Genomic DNA, 21,849 nt, shown 5'->3' with positions numbered 1-21,849 from the left:
GATCCAAATGTTTGGGATCCAGGGTTTGGGGTCCCTTCCCCCCCACAGCACCGAGGCCGAGTCGGATCCCGAAGTTTATTCCAACCTAAGAAAAGCTCTGTACAAAACATCCCCGAAACCCGACGGGAACACGGGAGGGGCTGGGGAGGGGGCACTGGGGGCATTTAATGGGATTTTCAGGGGTTTTTATGGGATTTTATGGCAATTTTATGGGATTTTACAATATTTTGGGGTTGTTTTTTTTTTTTTTCTGGGATTTGCTGGGATTTTATGGGATTCTGCTGGGATTTTTCTGGGACTTTTCAATATTTTGGGGGGTTTTTTTGGGACTCGGGGGGCTTTGGGGCTCAGTCGGAGTCGCTGTCGCTCTCGGCCTCCTTGACGTCGACGCTGAACTTGTACTCCTGGTCGCAGCCCATGTAGGCGTCGCTCATGAAGTACAGGGTGTAGTGCTGGGTGCCCGCCGCCGGCGCCACGAAGTCCAGCTTCACCTGCAGGGGGGTGGTGGCACCTCGGTGGCACCTCCACGGCACCTCCACGGCACCTCCACGGCACCTCGGTGGCACCGCAGTGGCACCCAGCCCGGGGCAGCCTCCCCCTGTCACCCCCAGTGTCACCCCCGTCATGGCACCCCTGTGTTATGCCCCCGGTGTCACCCCCAGTGTCACCCCCTCCCCCTGTCACCCCCAGTGTCACCCCCATTATGGCACCCCAGTGTCACCCCCAGTGTCACCCCCATTATGGCACCCCAGTGTCACCCTCAGTGTCACCCCCGTCATGGCACCCCTGTGTTACCCCCCCAGTGTCACCCCCAGTGTCACCCCCTCCCTGTGGCACCCACCAGTGTCACCCGCCCCAGTGTGACCCCTGGTTTCACCCAGTGGATGTCACCCTGCTGTCACCCCCCCCTCTGTGTCACCTGCCCTGTGTCACTCCCCTCCATTACCACCCCCAGTGTCACCTCTGTCACCCCATTGTGTCACCCACCCAGTGTCACCCTGCTGTGGCACCTTGGTGACACCCCCCGTGTCACCCCCTCATTATCACCCCCGGTGTCACCCATCCCGTGTCACCTCCCCTGGTGTCACCCACCCCGGTGTCACCCACCCCCTGTCACCCCCCGCTGTCCCCGCTCTGTCCCCCCGTCCCACCTTGGCCTTCTGCTGCAGCGTCAGGCGTTTGATGGAGATGAGGCTGTTGGACTTGGAGTCCCCGATCACCACCCACCAGCCCTCCTCACGCTTCTGCGGGGACACCAGGGGACACCAGGGGACATCAGGGGACATCAGGGGCACTGTCACCCACCCTGTGCCACCCACCAGCCCTCCTCACGCTTCTGCGGGGACATCGGGGACATGGGGACATCTCAGGGGACACCAGGGCTGGGCACAGGGACACCTCGGTGCCACCTGCCCTGTGTCACCCAGGCTGCGTTACCCACGGAGACACGGGCACAGGGACACGGGGACACGGGCACAGGGACACGGGGACTTGGGGACACGGGCACAGGGACACAGGGACACGGGCACAGGGACACAGGGACACGGGGACAGGGACACGGGGACCTGGGGACACAGGGACACGGGCACAGGGACAGGGACACGGGGACTTGGGGACACAGGGACACGGGCACAGGGACACGGGCACGGGGACACGGGCACAGGGACACGGGTACAGGGGCACGGGCACAGGGACACAGGGACACGGGCACAGGGACACGGGCACAGGGACACAGGGACACGGGCACAGGGACACGGGCACAGGGACACGGGCACAGGGACACAGGGACACGGGCACAGGGACACGGGTACAGGGACACGGGCACAGGGACACAGGGACACGGGCACAGGGACACGGGCACAGGGACACGGGGACTTGGGGACAGTCCCATCCCGGCCCCGATCCCGGTGCCGCGGTACCTGTGGGAACAGGGGGGCGATGACCGGCCCGGTGACCTCCTCCTCCCGCTCCAGCTGCACCAGCACCACCACGGGGCCGCCGCTGGGGACGGAGCGCGGGATCAGCAACGGCGGGATCCCATCCTGATCCCATCCCGAGCCCATCCGCAACCCCAATCCCATCCTGATCCCATCCTGATCCCACCCTGATCCCATCCACAACCCCAATCCCATCCTGATCCCACCCTGATCCCATCCCAATCCCATCCTGATCCCATCCACAACCCCAATCCCATCCTGATCCCATCCTGATCCTACCCTGATCCCATCCACAACCCCAATCCCATCCTGATCCCATCCTGATCCTACCCTGATCCCATCCACAACCCCAATCCCATCCTGATCCCATCCTGATCCTACCCTGATCCCATCCACAACCCCAATCCCATCCTGATCCCATCCTGATCCTACCCCAATCCCATCCTGATCCCATTCTGATCCCATCCACAACCCCAATCTCATCCTGATCCCATTCTGATCCCATCCACAACCCCAATCCCACCCTGATCCCATCCACAACCCCGATCCCATCCACAACCCTGATCCCACCCCCAATCCCATCCCTGATCCAGACCCGCCTGTGGATGCTGTCCCTGTCCCCCACCTCATCGGACAGCTCGATGTTGGGGTAGCGGTTGCAGAACCACCCTGATCCCACTGTGATCCCATCCCCGTCCCATCCCAATGATCCCAATGATCCCGGTGATCCCGGTGATCCCGGTGATCCCATACAAACCTGCGGATGCTGTCCCTGTCCCCCACCTCGTAGGAGAGCTCGATGTTGGGGTAGCGGTTGCAGAACCACCCTGATCCCACTGTGATCCCATCCCCGTCCCATCCCAATGATCCCAGTGATCCCGGTGATCCCATACAAACCTGCGGATGCTGTCCCTGTCCCCCACCTCATCGGATAGCTCGATGTTGGGGTAGCGGTTGCAGAACCACCCTGATCCCATTGTGATCCCATCCCCATCCCATCCCAATGATCCCAGTGATCCCGGTGATCCCGGTGATCCCATACAAACCTGCGGATGCTGTCCCTGTCCCCCACCTCGTAGGAGAGCTCGATGTTGGGGTAGCGGTTGCAGAACCGCGCCACGTCGGCGATCTGCGCCTCGGGCAGCTGCAGCAGCGCCGTGCGCTCCTCGTCCTCCATCTCCATGATGTCGAACACGCTCTCCACGCCCTGCCAAGGTCGGGATGTGTCACCCCCACGCCCCCCCAGGAGCTCGTTAGCGCCTCGTTAATTGGGGGGGGGATAACTCGGCGGATCTTCGTTAATTGGTGGAAGAACCTGGGGGGGGTCCCAAGCCCTCAGCAGAGCTCGTCGGGTGCTCGTTAATTGGAGGAGTGACGCGGGGGGGATCTCGTTAATGGGTGGGGTGTCTTGTTAATTGATGAAATAATTAAGGGGATCTCGTTAATTGGGGGAATAATTTTGGGTATCCTGGGTGTCCCTTGGGTGTCTCCAGGTGTCCCTGGGTGTCCCTGGCTGTCCTGTGAGTGTCCCTGGGTGCCCCCTTGGGTGTCCCCTGAGTGTCCCCGAGTGTCCCTGGGTGTCCCTGAGTGTCCTCTGAGTGTCCCCTGGGTGTCCCCGAGTGTCCCCGAGTGTCCCCTGAGTGTCCCCTGGGTGTCCCCTGAGTGTCCCCGAGTGTCCCTGGCTGTCCCTCGGTGTCCCCTGAGTGTCCCCCTGGGTGTCCCTGGCTGTCCCCTGGCTGTCCCCTGGCTGTCCCTGAGTGTCCCATGAGTGACCCCGAGTGTCCCTGGCTGTCCCCTCGGTGTCCCCTGAGTGACCCCCTGGCTGTCCCCTGGGTGTCCCCTGAGTGACCCCCTGGCTGTCCCCTGGGTGTCCCTTGGGTGTCCCCTGAGTGACCCCCTGGCTGTCCCCTGGGTGTCCCCTGGCTGTCCCCTGGCTGTCCCCTGAGTGTCCCCTGGGTGTCCCCTGAGTGACCCCCTGGCTGTCCCCTGGGTGTCCCCTGAGTGTCCCCTGAGTGACCCCCTGGCTGTCCCCTGGCTGTCCCCTGGGTGTCCCCAGGTGTCCCCTGGGCCGTACCTTGTCCGTGCAGCGCTTGATGTGCTCGGAGGTGAAGTGGGGCAGCTGCTTCAGGTACGAGTCCTTGGACCACATGGCCTGAGTGACCATCTGGGCCAGCTCCATGGCGGCCAGCGCCGGGCTCAGCCACCCATTGCTGGACAGCACGTCCACACAGGCCTGGATGAGCCGGATCGCCTGGACACACGGACAGGGGGGTCAGGGACAGGGATGGACAGGGACACGGACACGGACAGGGATGGACAGGGATGGACAGGGACAGGGATGGTCAGGGACACGGACAGGGATGGACAGGGACACGGACAGGGATGGACAGGGACACGGACACGGACAGGGATGGTCAGGGACAGGGATGGACAGGGACACAGACAGGGATGGACAGGGACATGGACAGGGATGGACAGGGACACGGACATGGACAGGGATGGACAGAGACACAGACAGGGATGGACAGGGACATGGACAGGGATGGACAGGGACACAGACAGGGACAGGGATGGACAGGGACACAGGAACACGGACAGAGATGGTCAGGGACATGGACACGGACATGGACAGGGATGGACAGGGACACAGACAGGGACATGGACACGGGAACATGGACAGGGATGGGTCAGGGACAGGGATGGTCAGGGATAGGGATGGACAGAGACACGGACAGGGATTGTCAGGTACATGGAAAGGGATGTTCAGGGACAGGGACATGGACAGGGATGGACAGGGAAAGGGACACAGCCAGGAATGGGGACCCCGTGGGATGGAGCCCACGGGATGGAGCCATCCCTACAGAACTGACCCCATGGGATGGAGCCATCCCTGACCCCATGGGATGGAGCCATCCCTACAGAACTGACCCCATGGGATGGAGCAACCCCTGACCCCATGGGATGGAGCCATCCCTACAGAACTGACCCCATGGGATGGAGCCATCCCTGACCCCATGGGATGGAGCCATCCCTGACCCCACGGGATGGAGCCATCCCTGGAGCACCTCGCTATCCCGCCCTGCTTTCCCTGACCCCAAATCCCAGCCCCAGTCCCAGCCGTTTCCCCGGGATGGATTTGGGATCCCTCGTGCTCGGGGCTGGGGTCCCACCTTGCTGAGGATCTCCTCGGTGTCCGACTGCAGCTCCGCGCTCAGCTGCATCCGGGACAGGTGGGCCTGCAGCAGCAGGTTGGTCTTCACGTGGGGGTCGTTGAATTTGGGGTTGGTCAGTTTGTGGGGCACCTTCTGGGCCAGCTGTGGGGCCAAGGAGAAACCCTTTGGTGCTCGACCGCTGCGAGCAGGGACGGAGCCCCGGAACAGCTTCGTCCCGGGGGCGGTGTGGGAGGAGCGTTTTGGGATCGTGGAATGACCACGGTTGGGATCGTTGAGTGCCCATCCCATCCATCCATCCCATCCATCCCATCCCATCCATCCCAATCCCAGTCCAATCCCATCCCATCCATCCCAATCCCAGTAAAATCCCATCCCATCGATCCCATCTCACGGATCCCATCTCCATCCCATTGATCCCATCCTATCCAATTCATCCCATCCCATTGATCCCATTCCCATCTCATTGATCCCATCTCCATCCCATCCTGTTGATCTCATTGGTCTGATCCCATCCCATGGATTCTGTTGATCTCATTGGTCCCATTTCCATCCCATCCAATTCATTTCATCCCATCCCACAGATCCCATCCCATTGATCCCACTGATCCCGTCCCATGGATCCCACTGATCCCATCCCATCGATCCCATTAATCCCATCCCACAGATCCCATCTCCATCCCATCGATCTGATCCCATCCCATGCATTCTGTTGATCCCATTGATTCCATCCCACTGATCCTATTTCCATCTCATTGATCCCATCCCATCCCACTGATCTCATTGATCTGATCCCATCCCACGGATCCCATCCCATTGATCCCATCCCATCCCATCCCATCCCATCCCATGGATCCCACCACTCCATCCCATCCCATCCCATCCCATCCCATCCCATCCCATCCCATCCCATCCCATCCCATCCCATCCCATCCCATCCCATCCCATCCCATCCCATCCCATGGATCCCATCCCATCCCATCCCATGGATCCCACCACTCCATCCCATCCCATCCTATCCCATGGACCCCATCCCATGGATCCTATCCCATCCCATGGATCCCATCGCATCCCATGGACCCCATCCTATGGGATCCCATGGATTCCACCCCATCCCATCCCATCCCATCCCATCCCATGGATCCCATCCCATCCCATCCCATCCCATGGATCCCATCCCATGGATCCCATCCCATCCCATCCCATCCCATCCCATCCCATCCCATCCCATCCCATCCCATCCCATGGATCCCATCCCATGGATCCCATCCCATCCCATCCCATCCCATCCCATCCCATCCCATGGATCCCATCCCATCCCATCCCATCCCATCCCATCCCATCCCATCCCATCCCATCCCATGGATCCCATCCCATCGACCCCATCCTATGGATCCCACCCCATCCCATGGATCCCATCCCATCCCATGGATCCCATCCCATGGATCCCATCCCATCCCATGGACCCCATTCTATGGATCCCATGGATCCCATCCCATCCCATGGATCCCATCCCATGGATCCCATCCCATGGATCCCATCCCATGGATCCCACGGATCCCATTGATCCCACGGATCCCACCCCATCCCATCGATCCCATTTCCATCCCATGGATCCCATCCCATCCCATGGATCCCATACCATGGATCCCATCCCATGGATCCCATCCCATGGATCCCACGGATCCCATCCCATCGACCCCATCCTATGGATCCCACCCCATCCCATGGATCCTATCCCATCCCATGGATCCCATCCCATCCCATGGATCCCATCCCATGGATCCCATCCCATCCCACGGATCCCATCCCATGGATCCCATCCCACGGATCCCATCCCATGGATCCCACGGATCCCATTGATCCCACGGATCCCAGGGATCCCCTCCCTCTCCGGACCTGCCGCAGCAGGTTGTCCTCGTGGTGCCGGATGGGGATGTTCTCGTACTCGGCGGCGTTGGAGATGATCTCCAGCAGCCCCCGCACCTTGGTCTTGGCGTTGAGGGACATGCTGAACAGTTCTGGGGGAAAACACGCCAAAAGCGGGATTTTGGGGGGAAAAACCCACAAAAAGCGGGAATTTGGGGGGAAAAACAGACAAAAATTGGGATTTTAGGGGGAGAAAACACAAAAATTGGGATTTTAGGGGGAAAAACATGCAAAAATTGGGATTTTAGGGGGAAAAACATGCAAAAATTGGGAATTTGGGGGAAAAAACACGCCAAAAGCAGGATTTTATGGGGGGGAAACAGACAAAAATTGGGAATTTTGGGGAAAACAAAACCAGGGATTTTTGAGGGGGAAAACACACAAAAATCAGGATTTTTTGGGGGGAAAACACACAAAAATCAGGATTTTTTGGGGGGAAAACACACAAAAATCAGGATTTTTGGAGGGGAAAACCAGACAAAAATCAGGATTTTTTGGAGGGGAAACCACACAATAATCAGGATTTTTTGGGGGGAAAACACACCAACAAAGGGATTTTCTGGGGGGAAAAACAGACTAAAATCAGGATTTTTTGAGGGGGAAAAACAGACCAAAATCTGGATTTTCTGAGGGGGAAAAACAGACCAAAATCTGGATTTTTTGGGGGGAAAAACAGACTAAAATCAGGATTTTTGGAGGGGAAAAACACACAAAAATCAGGATTTTTTGAGGGGGAAAACACACAAAAATCAGGATTTTTGAGGGGAAAAACACACAAAAATCAGGATTTTTGAGGGGAAAAACACACAAAAATCAGGATTTTTTTGGGGGAAAACACACCAACAAAGGGATTTTTTGGGGGGAAAAACAGACTAAAATCAGGATTTTTTGAGGGGAAAGCACACAAAAATCAGGATTTTTTGAGGGGAAAACCAAACAAAAATCAGGATTTTTTGAGGGGAAAAACAGACTAAAATCAGGATTTTTGAGGGGGAAAAACAGACTAAAATCAGGATTTTTTGAGGGGAAAACCAGACAAAAATCAGGATTTTTTGAGGGGGAAAACAGATAAAAATCAGGATTTTTGAGGGGAAAAACACACAAAAATCAGGATTTTTTTGGGGGAAAACACACCAACAAAGGGATTTTCTGGGGGGAAAAACAGACTAAAATCAGGATTTTTTGAGGGGAAAGCACACAAAAATCAGGATTTTTGAGGGGAAAAACACACAAAAATCAGGATTTTTGAGGGGAAAAACACACAAAAATCCGGATTTTTTGGGGGGGAAAAAACCCCAAAAATCCGGATGTTTTGGGGGAAGCACAGAGGACTCAGGATGTTTTGGGGGAAGCACCGAACGCAGGTTCTGGGCACCTATGGTGGTGTAGTTGATGTAGTAGTAGGCGGCGATCATGCCCAGGTTGAGCGGTGCCACGTCCATCTCGTCCTCGATGCTGATGCACTTGGACTGCTCCAGGTCGCTGAGCGTCTGCTCCACCAGCTCCGACAGGTGATCCGACAGGTGCCGGTGGGACACGCCTGCGGGGACCGAGGGGCTCCCTGGGCTCCGTGGGATCCGTGGGGTGGGGTGGGATGGGATGGAATGGGATGGGATCCATGGGGTGGGATGGGATCCATGGGATCCATGGGGTGGGATCCATGGGGTTAGATGGGATCTATGGGAACCATAGGGTGGGATGGGATGGGATGGGATGGGATGGGATGGGATGGGATGGGATGGGATGGGATGGGATGGGATGGGATGGGATGGGATGGGATGGGATGGGATGGGATCCATGGAGTGGGACAGGATGGGATCCATGGGATGGGATGGGATCCATGGGGTGAGAGCCATGGGGTGGAATCCATGGGATGGGATCCATGAGATGGAATCCATGGGGTGGGATCAACGGGATCAATAGGATGGGATCCATGGGATCAATAGGATGGGATCCATGGGGTGGGATGGAATGGGATGGGATCCCTGGGATGAGATTGGATGGGATCCATGGGACGGGATGGGATGAGATGGGATGGGATGAGATGGGATGGGATGGGATGGAATTAATGGGATGGGATCGATGGGATGGGATGGGATCAATGGGATGGGATGGGATAAATGGGATGGGATGGGATGGGATGGGATCCATGGGATGGGATGGGATGGGATGGGATGGGATGGGATGGGATGGGATGGGATGGGATAGGATGGGATGGGATGGGATGGGATGGGATGGGATGGGATGGGATCCATGGGATAGGATGGAATTCATGGGATGGGATCCATGGGATGGGATGGGATGGGATGGGATGGGATGGGATGGGATGGGATGGGATGGGATGGGATGGGATGGGATGGGATGGGATCCATGGGATGAGATTGGATGGGATCTATGGGACGGGATCAATGGGATGGGATGGAAATGGGATCAATGGGATCCATGGGATAGGATGGGATTGGTAGGATGGGGTGGGAATGGGATCAGTGGGATCCATGGGAGGGCATGGCATGGCATGGGATAGGATAGAGTCCATGGGATGGGATGGGATGTGACGGAACGGGGCGGGACGGGACGGGATGTGACGGGGCGGGATCACCAGCACCATCATGGCCCCAGGCCATGGCCAAGAGCAGTTCCCAGGCCGTGGCAGGCCCCGCTCCCACCTTGCAGGTTGTAGTAGTTGGGGTTCTGGGTCATCCTGCGGTACAGGAAGGTCCAGGTCAGGTAGTCCACGGCGTCCTGCTTGTTCTCGATGGTCTTGGTGACGATCTCGGCGTTGAAGTGGTCGTGCATGCAGTGGTCCAGGTGGGATTCCACCGGCAGCGGCTCGTACAGGAACTTCTTGAAGAAATCCTGCGGCGGGACGGGCAGGAAAAGGGCAGGGATTAAGGAACTGACCCCAAAAATGCTGTGGGAACGGCCAGGCTGAGAACTCGGGGAGGGTTTGGATCATCCCCATGGTGATCCAAGCCTTGAGTGAGGGTTTGGATCCCATCCCATGGATCCCATCCCATGCCATGGATCCCAATCTCATCCCATCCCATGGATCCCATCTCACCCCAGCCCAAGCCCCATCCCAGCCCTGAATGAGGGTCCTCCACCAGCTGGAGGAGGACAATCCCAGCTGAAGGGCCAGGAACGTCCCCGGCCCCGTCTCCCACCTTTTTGGAGCCCTGGCACATGATGACGCAGCGCCCCTCGTCGTCCTGCAGCGGCCGGTTGGCGTGGCCGACCATCTGCAGCACGTCGTAGATGGGGTAATCCACGTACCTGGCATGGGCACGGGGTCAGGCAGCTCCAGGGAGGGATCCCATCCCATCCCATCGATCTCACGGATCCCACTGATCCCATCCCACCCCATTGATCTCACGGATCCCACTGATCCCATCCCATCCCATCCCATCCCATCCCATCCCATCCTATCGATCCCATGGATCCCATTGATCCCATCCCACCCCGTGGATCTCATCCCATCCCATCCCATCCCATCCCATCCCATCCCATCGATCCATGAATCCCATTGATCCCATCCCATGGATCCCATCCCATCCCATCAATCCCATGGATCCCATCCCATCCCATCAATCCCATGAATTCCATTGATCCCATCCCACCCCATGGAACCCATCCCATCCCATCAATCCCATGGATCCCATCCCATCCCATCAATCCCATGAATTCCACTGATCCCATCCCACCCCATGGAACCCATCCCATCCCATTGATCCCATGAATCCCATTGATCCCATCCCACCCCATGGATCCCATCTCATCCCACCCCATGGATCCCGTTGATCCCATCCCACTGATCCCATGAATCCCATTGATCCCATCCCATCCCACCCCATGGATCCCATCCCATCCATCTCATGAATCCCATTGATTGCATCGCATCCCACCCCATGGATCGGATCCCATCCCATCCCATCCCATCGATCTCATGGATCCCACTGATCCCATCCCATCCATCGATCCCATGAATCCCACGGATCCCACCCCCCCCCAGGGATCCCGGGGGACGGGGGCGGGGCTCACGCGTGGATCTTGCCGTTGTAGTACTGCGTGTCCATGATGATCACCAGGTGCGCCGCGATGTTCATGCCCCAGCAGAGGCTGCGCGAGGCCACCATCACCTGGACAGCTCCTGGGGACAGCCGGGACGGGACCGGGCTCAGCGGGGCCGGACATCCCGGGATAACGGGCACTCGGAGAGGGGGGATGGGGAAGATCCCGGATTTTTTGGGGTGGGAGGTGGAGAAGCGTGGAGTGGGTTGGGTTGGGAGAGCTGCTGGAGAGCATCCAGTGCCAGCCCTGCCATGGGCAGGGACACCTTCCACTGACCCAGGGTGCTCCAAGCCAGCCTTGGGCACTTCCAGGGATCCAGGGGCAGCCACAGCTGCTCTGGGAATTCCAGCCCAGCCCCTCCCCACCCTCATTCCTTCCCAAGATCCCATTTAAATCTCCCCTTTCCCACTGGGAAGCCATTCCCTGTGTCCTGTCCCTCCATCCCCTGTCCCCAGTCCCTCTCCAGCTCTCCTGGATCCCCTTTTGGGATCACCCATCCCATCCATCCCTCCAGGCCCGGCGAGGGGCTCTGAGGTGTCCCCACAGAGGTCACACAGAGCTTGGCCACGGCCTTCGCCCCAATCCCAGGACTCTGAGCAGCGCTGGGCTCCAGGAAAGGCTTTCCCAGGAGCTGTTCCCACGCCGTGCCGGTCCCGGTGCCGTCTCACCGGAGCTGAAGAGCTGCTCCACCACGCGCCGCTCCATGGCCGTGAGCCCCTCGTGCAGGTACCCGACCCCGTTCACCAGCGTCTCCTTCAGGGTGGGGTCGCTGAGCTTCTCCAGGTAGGGCACCAGGTCCTTCTCGGCGCAGTGCAGGAACCTGGGGGATATCCAGGGAATGGGACGGGCTGGGAAAGGTCTTTGGGATCACCCATCCCATCCATCCCAATCCTGTCCCATGCTACCCAATCCCAATCCCAACGCCAACCCCAACGCCAATCCAAATCCCATCCCTGATCCCCCTTTTCTCTGGGCTGAGCCCCCTTCCCAGCTCCCTCAGGAATTCCCATTCTCCACCTCCAACCCCAGAACCCATCCCTGGACAATCTCCAACCCCATAATCCACCCCTGAACACTCTCCTGGATGCTCCCACCCCTGGATGCTCTCCAACCCCATACCCCACCCTTGGACACTCCCCAACCCCATTCCCCACCCTTGGACATCCCCAACCCCATAACCCATCCTTGAACACTCCCCAACCCCATACCCCACCCCTGAACATTCCCAACCCCATAACCCATCCTTGAACACTCCCAACCCCATAACCCACCCCTGAGCACTCCCCACCCCATTCCCCACCCCTGAACACTCCCAACCCCATTCCCCACCCTTGAACACTCCCCACCCCATTCCCCACTCCTGGACACTCCCCACCCCATTCCTCACCCCTTGAACACTTCCCACCCCATACCCCACCCCTGAACATTCCCAACCCCATTCCCCACCCCTGAACACTCCCAACCCCATACCCCACCCCTGAACATTCCCAACCCCATAACCCATCCTTGAACACTCCCAACCCCATACCCCACCCCTGAACATTCCCAACCCCATAACCCATCCTTGAACACTCCCCACCCCATTCCCCACCCTTGAACACTCCCCACCCCATTCCCCACACCTTGAACACTCCCCACCCCATTCCTCACCCCTTGAACACTCCCAACCCCATAACCCACCCTTGAACACTCTCCACCCCATTCCCCACCCTTGAACACTCCCCAACCCCATTCCCCACCCCTGGACATTCCCAACCCCATTCCCCACTCCTGGACACTCCCCACCCCATACCCCACCCTGGAACACTCCCCACCCCATACCCCACCCTTGAACACTCCCCACCCCATAACCCCACCCTTGAACACTCCCAACCCCATACCCCACCCCTGAACATTCCCAACCCCATAACCCACCCCTGAGCACTCCCCACCCCATAACCCCACCCTGGAACACTCCCCACCCCATAACTCACACCTTGAACACTCCCCACCCCATACCCCACCCTGGAACACTCCCCCACCCCATTCCCCACCCTGGAACACTCCCCACCCCATTCCCCACCCTTGAACACTCCCAACCCCATTCCCCACCCCCGGACCCCCTCCAGCCCCGCTCCGTGCCCCTGGGTGGCCGCGGGCGGCACCTGTGGCGCTGCACGTCGGAGGCGCAGGTGGTCAGGATGTTGATGGCCGTGAGCCGCGTCTGCTTGCGGGACGGGACGAAGACCAGCACGGGTTTTTTGGGCGAGTGCTTCATGACGGCGTGGTAGACGGGCTTGGCCATGGACAGCAGGCGCGTCTGCGTGTGGCTGATGTTGAAACCCTGCACGGGGACAAGAGGAATCGGCCACCCCACCCCCAAAAAAAAACCAAATCCCACTCCGTTCCGAAGGATTCCCCGCCAAAGTCCGGGAACCGCCGGGAAAGCGGCTCTCGGGATAAGGACGGGTGGTAATGAAGGGGTGGGGATGAGGGCCAAGGGGTAATTAGGAAGAGGTAATTAGATAAGAATTCATTCGATTGGAGGTAGCAATGGTCCCCGAGGGATTTTGCCAAGGATTAATTAGGTAGGAGTTATCCATGATCCCGAGGGATTTTACCAAAACCTCAATTAGACAAGAATTAATTAGCCAAGAGATACCAATGATCCCAAGGGATTTTTCCAAGGATTAATCAGCCAAGAATTAGTTAGCCAACAATTACCCACGATCCCAAGGGGTTTTTCCAAGGATTAATTAGACAGGAGTTACCAATGATCCCAAGGGATTTTACCAAAACCCCAATTAGCCAAGAATTAATTAGCCAAGAGATACCAATGATCCCAAGGGATTTTTCCAAGGATTAATTAGCCAGGAGATACCAATGATTCCAAGGGATTTTTCCAAGCATCAATTAGCCAAGAATTAATTAGGCAAGAATCAATTAGTCAACAATTAATTAGCCAACCATTACCCACGATCCCAAGGGATTTTGCCAAGGATTAATTAGGCAGGAGTTACCAATGATCCCGAGGGATTTTACCAAAACCCCAATTAGCCAAGAATTAATTAGCCAAGAGTTACCAATGACCCCAAGGGATTGTTCCAAGAATTAATTAGCCAAGACCCAATTAGCCAACAATTACCAATGATCCCAAGGGATTTTTCCAAGAATCAATTAGCCAAGAATTAATTAGCCAAGAATTACCAATGATCCCGAGGGATTTTGCCAAGGATTAATTAGGCAGGAGTTATCAATGATCCCGAGGGATTTTACCAAAACCCCAATTAGCCAAGAATTAATTAGCCAAGAGTTACCAATGATCTCAAGGGATTTTGCCAAGGATTAATTAGGCAAGACCCAATTAGCCAACAATTACCAATGATCCCAAGGGATTTTGCCAAGACCCAATTAGCCAAGAATTACCAGTGATCCCAAGGGATTTTTTCAAGAATTAATTAGCCAAGAATTAATTAGCCAAGACCCCATTAGCCAGCCATTACTGATGATCCCAAAAGGTTTTTCCAAGACCCCACAAGAGCAGCGCTAGCGGCGATCCCGCGGGGTTTTTCCCAGGATCAATCAGCCACGGATTAATTATCCCAGACCCAATTAGGCACCAATGACCCACGATCCCAAGGGATTTTTCCAAGACCCAATTAGCCAAGAATTAATTAGGCAAGAATCAATTAGCCAACAATTAATCAGCCAACAATTACCCACGATCCCAAGAGGTTTTTCCAAGACCCCACGAGAGCGCCGCTAGCGGCGATCCCGCGGGATTTTTCCCAGGATCAATCAGCCACGAATTAATTATCCCAGACCCAATTAGGCACCAATTAGCCACGCTGCCGAGGCTCTCCCACCTGGATGTGCAGCTCCAGGGGCACGGGGCGCACGTTGGGGTGGAAGTTGAAGGTGGCGGTGGCGCTGCAGCCCAGCCAGTGCGCCACGTCCTTGGCGTTGGACAGCGACGAGCTGAGAGCCACGATGCGGATGGGCCGCTCGATCTGCGAGGAGATGTAGCGCATGCGCGAGCAGATCACCTCCAGCACGGGCTGAGGGGGGAACAAACAATGGGATCTGTCAGCAGATCACCTCCAGCACGGGCTGAGGGGGGAGAAAAGGGATCTGTGAGCAGATCACCTCCAGCACGGGCTGAGGGGAGAAAGGGATCGGGAATGGGATCTGTCAGCAGATCACCTCCAGCACGGGCTGTGAGGGGGGAGAAAAGGGATCAGGAATGGGATCTGTCAGCAGATCACCTCCAGCACGGGCTGAGGGGGAGAAAAGGGATCAGGAATGGGATCTGTCAGCAGATCACCTCCAGCACGGGCTGAGGGGGGAACAAACAATGGGATCTGTCAGCAGATCACCTCCAGCACGGGCTGAGGGGGGAAAAAAGGGATCAGGAATGGGATCTGTCAGCAGATCACCTCCAGCACAGGCTGAGGGGGGAAAAAGGGATCGGGAATGGGATCTGTCAGCAGATCACCTCCAGCACGGGCTGAGGGGGGAGAAAAAGGATCAGGAATGGGATCTGTCAGCAGATCACCTCCAGTACGGGCTGTGAGGGGGGAGAAAAGGGATCAGGAATGGGATCTGTCAGCAGATCACCTCCAGCACGGGCTGAGGGGGAAAAGGGATCGGGAATGGGAACTGTGAGCAGATCACCTCCAGCACGGGCTGTGAGAGGGGGGGAAAGGGATTGGGAATGGGATCAGGATAAGATCTGGAGAGGAGAACCCAGGGAAACCCCTCCTGAGCTTCCCAAGGGAGCAGGACTGGGAGCGGGATCAGGAACAGGATCAGGAGCGGGATCAGGAGCGGGATCAGGAGCGGGATCAGGAGCGGGATCACGAGTGGGATCACGAGTGGGATCAGGAGAGGGAGCAGGAGAGGGAGCGGGAGAGGGAGCGGGATCAGAAGTGGGAGCAGGAGCAGGAGCAGGATCAGGAGCCAGATCAAGAGCAGGATCAGAAGCGGGAGTGGGAGCAGGAGCCAGATCAGGAGCTGGATCAGGAGCGGGATCAGAATCAGGAGCAGGATCAGAATCAGGAGCGGGATCAGGAGAGGGATCAGAATCAGGAGCTGGATCAGGAGCTGGATCAGGAGCGGGATCAGGAGCGGGATCAGGAGAGGGATCAGGAGCAGGATCAGGAGAGGGATCAGAATCAGGAGCTGGATCAGGAGAGGGATCAGGATCAGGATCGGGATCAGGATCGGGATCAGGACCATTCCTGGCTGAGATCCCGCAGAACACCCCAGGCAAACCCCTCCCGCCCTCCCATCCCAAGCCATTCCCAGCAGGAAAATTCCCCGGGGGAATTGCCGCGTGGGGCCCCGCGCAGGAGGCTGACCCCGTTCTCGCCCCCGATCAGGTGCACTTCATCCACGATGAACAGGTTGACGTTCTGCACGTTCTTGCGCTGCTTCCAGCGGCGCGACAGGATGTCCCACTTCTCCGGGGTGCTGATGATGATGTTCCCTTTGCCCAGCAGCTTCAGGTCCGTGCTGGTCTCCCCGGTGAGGAGAACCACCTTCTTGTTCAGGCGCTCCTGGAATTTCTCGTACCAATCCATGAAAACCTGCGCCGGAGAAACGGGGAATTAGCCTCGAGTTGGGGCCATTCCCGCCAAATTCCCGCCGAATTCCCACCGAATTCCTCTCAAACTGGGGTGGTTACCACCTAATTCCCACCAAATTGAGGAATTCCCACCAAATTCCCCTCAAACTGGGGCAATTCCCACCTAATTGTGGCAATTCCCACTAAATTCCCCTCAGATTGGGGAATTCCCACTAAATTCCCTTTAAATTGGGGCAATTCCCACCAAATTCCGCTCAAACTGGGGCAATTCCCACCTAATTGTGGCAATTCCCACTAAATTCCCCTCAGATTGGGGAATTCCCACCAAATTCCCTTTAAATTGGGGCAATTCCCACCAAATTCCTCTCAAATTGGGGCAATTCCCACCAAATTTCCACCAAGTTCCCTTTAAATGGGGGCAACTCCCACCAAATTCCCCTCAGACTGGAGCAATTCCCACCAAATTGGGGCAATTCCCACAGAATTCCCCTCAAACTCCCAGCGAATTCCCCTCAAATTGGGGCAATTCCCACCATATTTCCCTCTAATTGAGATGATTCCCACCAAATTCCCTTTAAATTGGGGCAATTCCCACCAAATTCCCACCAAATTCCCCTCACACTGGGGCAATTCCCACCAAATTCCCACCAAATTCCTCTCAAATTGGGGCAATTCCCACAGAATTCCCACCAAATCCCCTTTAAATTGGGGCAATTCCCACCAAATTCCTCTCAAATTGGGGCAATTCCCACAGAATTCCCACCAAATCCCCTTTAAATTGGGGCAATTCCCACCAAATTCCTCTCAAACTGGGGCAATTCCCACCAAATTGGGGCAATTCCCACCAAATTGGGGCAATTCCCACCAAACTGGGGCGATTCCCACCAAATCCCCTTTAAATTGGGGCGATTCCCACCAAATTCCCACCAAATTGGGGCAATTCCCACCAAACTGGGGCAATTCCCACCAAATCCCCTTTAAATTGGGGCAATTCCCACCAAACTGGGGCGACTCCCACCAAATTCCCACCAAACCCCCTTCCAATGGGGGCGATTCCCACCCAAACCCCTTCACATTCCCCCTCCAACTGGGGCAATTCCCTCCCGATTCCTGCAGAACTCCCCCCCCCGGGAGCGGCGGGACGGGGGATCCCCGGGTTGATCCCACCCCGCCGAGGGCTGAGGGAGGGGATTCCCGCCTCCAGGGGATTCCTGGGATTCACCTGCTCGGCCAGGGCCTCCATGGGCGTGATGTAGACGCAGCGGCCCTCGGAGTTCTGCAGCAGCATGCGCAGGATGGCGAATTCCGCACAGATGGTTTTCCCGCTGCCCGTGGGCGCGCCCACGAACACGTTGTCGTCGCTGTTGTACACCGTGTTGAACACTGGGAAAGCAGGGATGGACAGGGAAAATCCCCGTGGATTTAGGGCAAAACATCGGGGAACGGGGAGGGGGAAAATCGCCGTGGATTTAGGGCAAAACATCGGGGAACGGGGAGGGGGAAAATCGCCGTGGATTTAGGGCAAAACATCGGGGAATGGGGAGGGGGAAAATCCCCGTGGATTTAGGGCAAAACATCAGGGAATGGGGAGGGGAACATGGCCTGGATCGGGTCTGAGAGAGAGGAGATCCAGGAAAGGATTCACTGGCTTGGGATTCACTGAGGGAACTCTCACAGGATTCCCAATTTCAGGGAAAATCCCTGTGGATTTAGGGCAAAAAATCTGGGAATGGGATGGGGAAACACGGCCTGGATGCGGCCTGAGAGAGAGGAGATCCAGGAAGGGTTGGTTTGGGAATTTTAGTCTGGGATTTACTGAGGGAACTCTCACAGGATTCCCATTTTCAGAGGAGATCCAAGGATTCACTGGCTTGGGATTCACTGAGGGAACTCTCACAGGATTCCCAATTTCAGAGGAGATCCAAGGATTCACTGGCTTGGGATTCACTGAGGGAACACTCACAGGATTCCCAATTTCAGGGAAAATCTCCATGGATTTAGGGCAAAAAATCTGGGAATGGGATGGGGAAACATGGCCTGGATCGGGTCTGAGAGGAGCTCCAGGAAAGGGAATTTAGGGAATTTTAGTCTGGGATTCATTGAGGAAACTCTCACAGGATTCCCAATTTTAGGGAAAATCTCCGTGGATTTAGGGCAAAAAAATCTGGGAATGGGGGAGGGGGAAAATCCCTGTGGATTTCTGGCAAAAAAACTGGGAATGGGGAGGGGAACATGGCCTGGATGCGGCCTGAGAGAGAGGAGATCCAGGAAGGGTTGGTTTGGGAATTTTAGTCTGGGATTTACTGAGGGAACTCTCACAGGATTCCCAATTTCAGAGGAGATCCAAGGATTCACTGGCTTGGGATTCACTGAGGGAACTCTCACAGGATTCCCAATTTCAGGGAAAATCTCCGTGGATTTAGGGCAAAAAAATCTGGGAATGGGGGAGGGGGAAAATCCCTGTGGATTTCTGGCAAAAAAACTGGGAATGGGGAGGCCTGGATGCGGCCTGAGAGAGAGGAGATCCAGGAAGGGTTGGTTTGGGAATTTTAGTCTGGGATTTACTGAGGGAACTCTCACAGGATTCCCATTTTCAGAGGAGATCCAAGGATTCACTGGCTTGGGATTCACTGAGGGAACTCTCACAGGATTCCCAATTTCAGAGGAGATCCAAGGATTCACTCGCTTGGGATTCACTGAGGGAACTCTCACAGGATTCCCAATTTCAGGGAAAATCCCTGTGGATTTAGGGCAAAAAATCTGGGAATGGGATGGGGAAACACGGCCTGGATCGGGTCTGAGAGAGAGGAGCTCCAGGAAAGGGAATTTAGGGAATTCCAACCTGGGATCCCCTCAGGAAAACAAACTCTAGGCTGACCCAGGAATTCCCAATTCTGCATTCCAGGCAGCGAAATTCCAAAGGGGGAAGCTCCCAACTCCTTCCCTGCGAGCAGCAGGGCTGGAGAATTTTGGGAAGAGCCCCAACTTGCAGGAGCTGCTCCCCGGGGCCACCCCAGAGACCCCAATTCCCAACCTCGGGATTCCCCATTTCCCACGGAATTCCGGAATAAACAACGGAACCAAACGGACCCCGAAGCTCTGGGAATGGGGGATAAACCACGGATCCCAAAGCTCAGCTGCCACTGCAATTCCAGGAGGTTTTCCTTGGATTCCAGGAGTTTTTCCCCTGGATTCCTGCAGGTTTTTCCTTGGATTCCAGGAGTTTTTCCCCCCGGATTCCTGAAGGTTTTTCCTTAGATTCCAGGAGTTTTTCCCCCCGGATTCCTGAAGGTTTTTCCTTAGATTCCAGGAGTTTTTTTCCCCAGGGAAGAGAGGATAAACCACAGATCCCAAATCTCTGCTGCCACTGGGATTCCTGCAGGCTTTTCCTTTGGGGAAAGGGGATAATCCACAAATCCCAAAACCCTGGGAACAGCGGATAAACCACGGATCCCAAATCCCGGGAAATCCGGCTGGGATGAGGAGCAGGAACATCCCCAACTTTTCCAGGAGCTGCTGAACATGGCTGAGACCCCAATTCCCAACCCCCTCCCACAGAGAGACCCCGATTCCAAACGCTCAGACCCTGGAAATGGGAAAATGAGGAATCATTTCCCACAAAATTCCTACAAAAATGACCAAATCCCAGGAAAGCTGAGCTGGAGAAATTTGGGAAGAGCCCCAACTTGGCAGGATCTGCTCACCGGGGCCACCCCAGGAACGTGGCAGAGACCCCAATTCCCAACCCCCTCCCCCAGAGAGCCCCTGATTCCGAACACTCGGACCCCAGAAATGGGAAAATGAGGAATGATTTCCCACAAAATTCCTACAAAAACAACCAAATCCCGGGAAATCCGGCTGGGACGAGGGGAAGGAACACCCCCAACTTCTCCAGGAGCTGCTGAACGTGGCTGAGACCCCAATTCCCAACCCCCTCCCACAGAGATACCGAACGCCCAAAGCGCTCGGGCTCTGGGATTCCCCATTTCCCACAGAATTCCTACAGAAACCACCAAATCCCGGGAAATCGGGCTGGGATGAGGAGCAGGAACGCCCACCTTGTGTCTGGATGGGGTTGAAGAAGGGGAACTTGTCCTGGTAGAGGCCCTCGAAGGCGCTGTTGCGCAGGGCCGACACCGGCAGCGGCTGCAGGTCCAGCAGCTCCGTGGGAGGAGGGTACTTCTCCGGCAGGATCAGGTGCCGGAAGGACACGGGAAGTTGGGTCTCGCAGGCTGCAAGGGGGAAAGAATTCCTGGATTCCAGAGGCAGGAGGATGCACGGGGTCCAGAGGCGGGATCAGGCTGAGCCGTGGGGAGGTGGGGTCGGGGTTATGGGGCTGGCGCTGGGAAAGGGATGGGAATGGATGCCAAAGGGATGGGAAAAGGGATGGGAAGGGATCCCAGAGGGATGGGAAAAGGGATGGGAATGGATGCCAAAGGGATGGGAATGGATCCCAAAGGACTGGGAAAAGGGATGGGAATGGATCCTAAAGGGATGGGAAAAGGGATGGGAAGGGATCCCAGAGGGATGGGAATAGGGATGGGAATGGATCCCAAAGGGATGGGAAAAGGGATGGGAAGGAATCCCAGAGGGATGGGAATAGGGATGGGAATGGATCTCAAAGGGATGGGAATGGATCCCAAAGGGCTGGGAATAGGAATGGGAATGGATCCCAAAGGAAAAGGGGCACTGGCAGAGCCAGAAAAACGGGAACAAACCCTGGGAAAAACCAGGAACAAACCCTGTGAAAAAACAGGAATAAAGCCCAGGAAAAGGGGCACTCACAGAGCCAGAAAACCAGGAATAAACCCTGGGAAAAGGGGCACTCACAGAGCCAGAAAACCAGGAATAAACCCTGGGAAAAACCAGGAATAAATCCCGGGAAAAGGGGCACTCACAGAGCCAGAAAACTGGGAATAAAGCCCAGGAAAAACCAGGAATAAACCCCGTGAAAAACCGGGAATAAAGCCTGGGAAAAACCGGGAACAAACCCTGGGAAAAGGGGCACTCACAGAGCCAAAAAACCGGGAATAAAGCCCGGGAAAAGGGGCACTCACAGAGCCAGAAAACCGGGAACAAACCCTGGGAAAAACCAGGAATAAATCCCAGGGAAAAGGGGCACTCACAGAGCCAGAAAACCGGGAATAAACCCTGGGAAAAACCAGGAATAAAGCCCAGG

General features: G+C 56.4%; 1 protein-coding gene across 1 annotated transcript in view; it reads right to left on the bottom strand.

Moving 5' to 3' along the window:
• Positions 1 to 61: 61 nt before the first annotated feature.
• The window catches only part of SNRNP200 (small nuclear ribonucleoprotein U5 subunit 200), a 61,383-nt gene continuing 39,595 nt past the window's right edge, over positions 62 to 21,849 (bottom strand). Inside the window, exons 29-45 of the mRNA XM_069035339.1 lie at positions 20,729 to 20,902; positions 17,893 to 18,053; positions 16,444 to 16,671; positions 14,950 to 15,141; positions 13,249 to 13,427; positions 11,773 to 11,924; positions 11,075 to 11,183; positions 10,201 to 10,309; positions 9,703 to 9,892; positions 8,412 to 8,576; positions 7,007 to 7,128; positions 5,108 to 5,251; positions 4,012 to 4,188; positions 2,984 to 3,144; positions 1,920 to 2,001; positions 1,152 to 1,244; positions 62 to 491 (exon numbers count right to left, since the gene is read on the bottom strand). Coding sequence (XP_068891440.1) covers positions 348 to 491; positions 1,152 to 1,244; positions 1,920 to 2,001; positions 2,984 to 3,144; positions 4,012 to 4,188; positions 5,108 to 5,251; positions 7,007 to 7,128; positions 8,412 to 8,576; positions 9,703 to 9,892; positions 10,201 to 10,309; positions 11,075 to 11,183; positions 11,773 to 11,924; positions 13,249 to 13,427; positions 14,950 to 15,141; positions 16,444 to 16,671; positions 17,893 to 18,053; positions 20,729 to 20,902 — 2,582 coding nt within the window. The 3' untranslated portion in view covers positions 62 to 347. The remainder of the gene's footprint in view (positions 492 to 1,151; positions 1,245 to 1,919; positions 2,002 to 2,983; positions 3,145 to 4,011; positions 4,189 to 5,107; positions 5,252 to 7,006; positions 7,129 to 8,411; positions 8,577 to 9,702; positions 9,893 to 10,200; positions 10,310 to 11,074; positions 11,184 to 11,772; positions 11,925 to 13,248; positions 13,428 to 14,949; positions 15,142 to 16,443; positions 16,672 to 17,892; positions 18,054 to 20,728; positions 20,903 to 21,849) is intronic.

The sequence above is a fragment of the Aphelocoma coerulescens genome, chromosome 22 (genome assembly GCF_041296385.1).
Source record: "Aphelocoma coerulescens isolate FSJ_1873_10779 chromosome 22, UR_Acoe_1.0, whole genome shotgun sequence".
In the NCBI taxonomy this organism is placed as follows: domain Eukaryota; kingdom Metazoa; phylum Chordata; class Aves; order Passeriformes; family Corvidae; genus Aphelocoma; species Aphelocoma coerulescens.
Note: the sequence above shows the minus strand (reverse complement) of the source record. Positions and strands in the feature narration are given on the sequence as shown.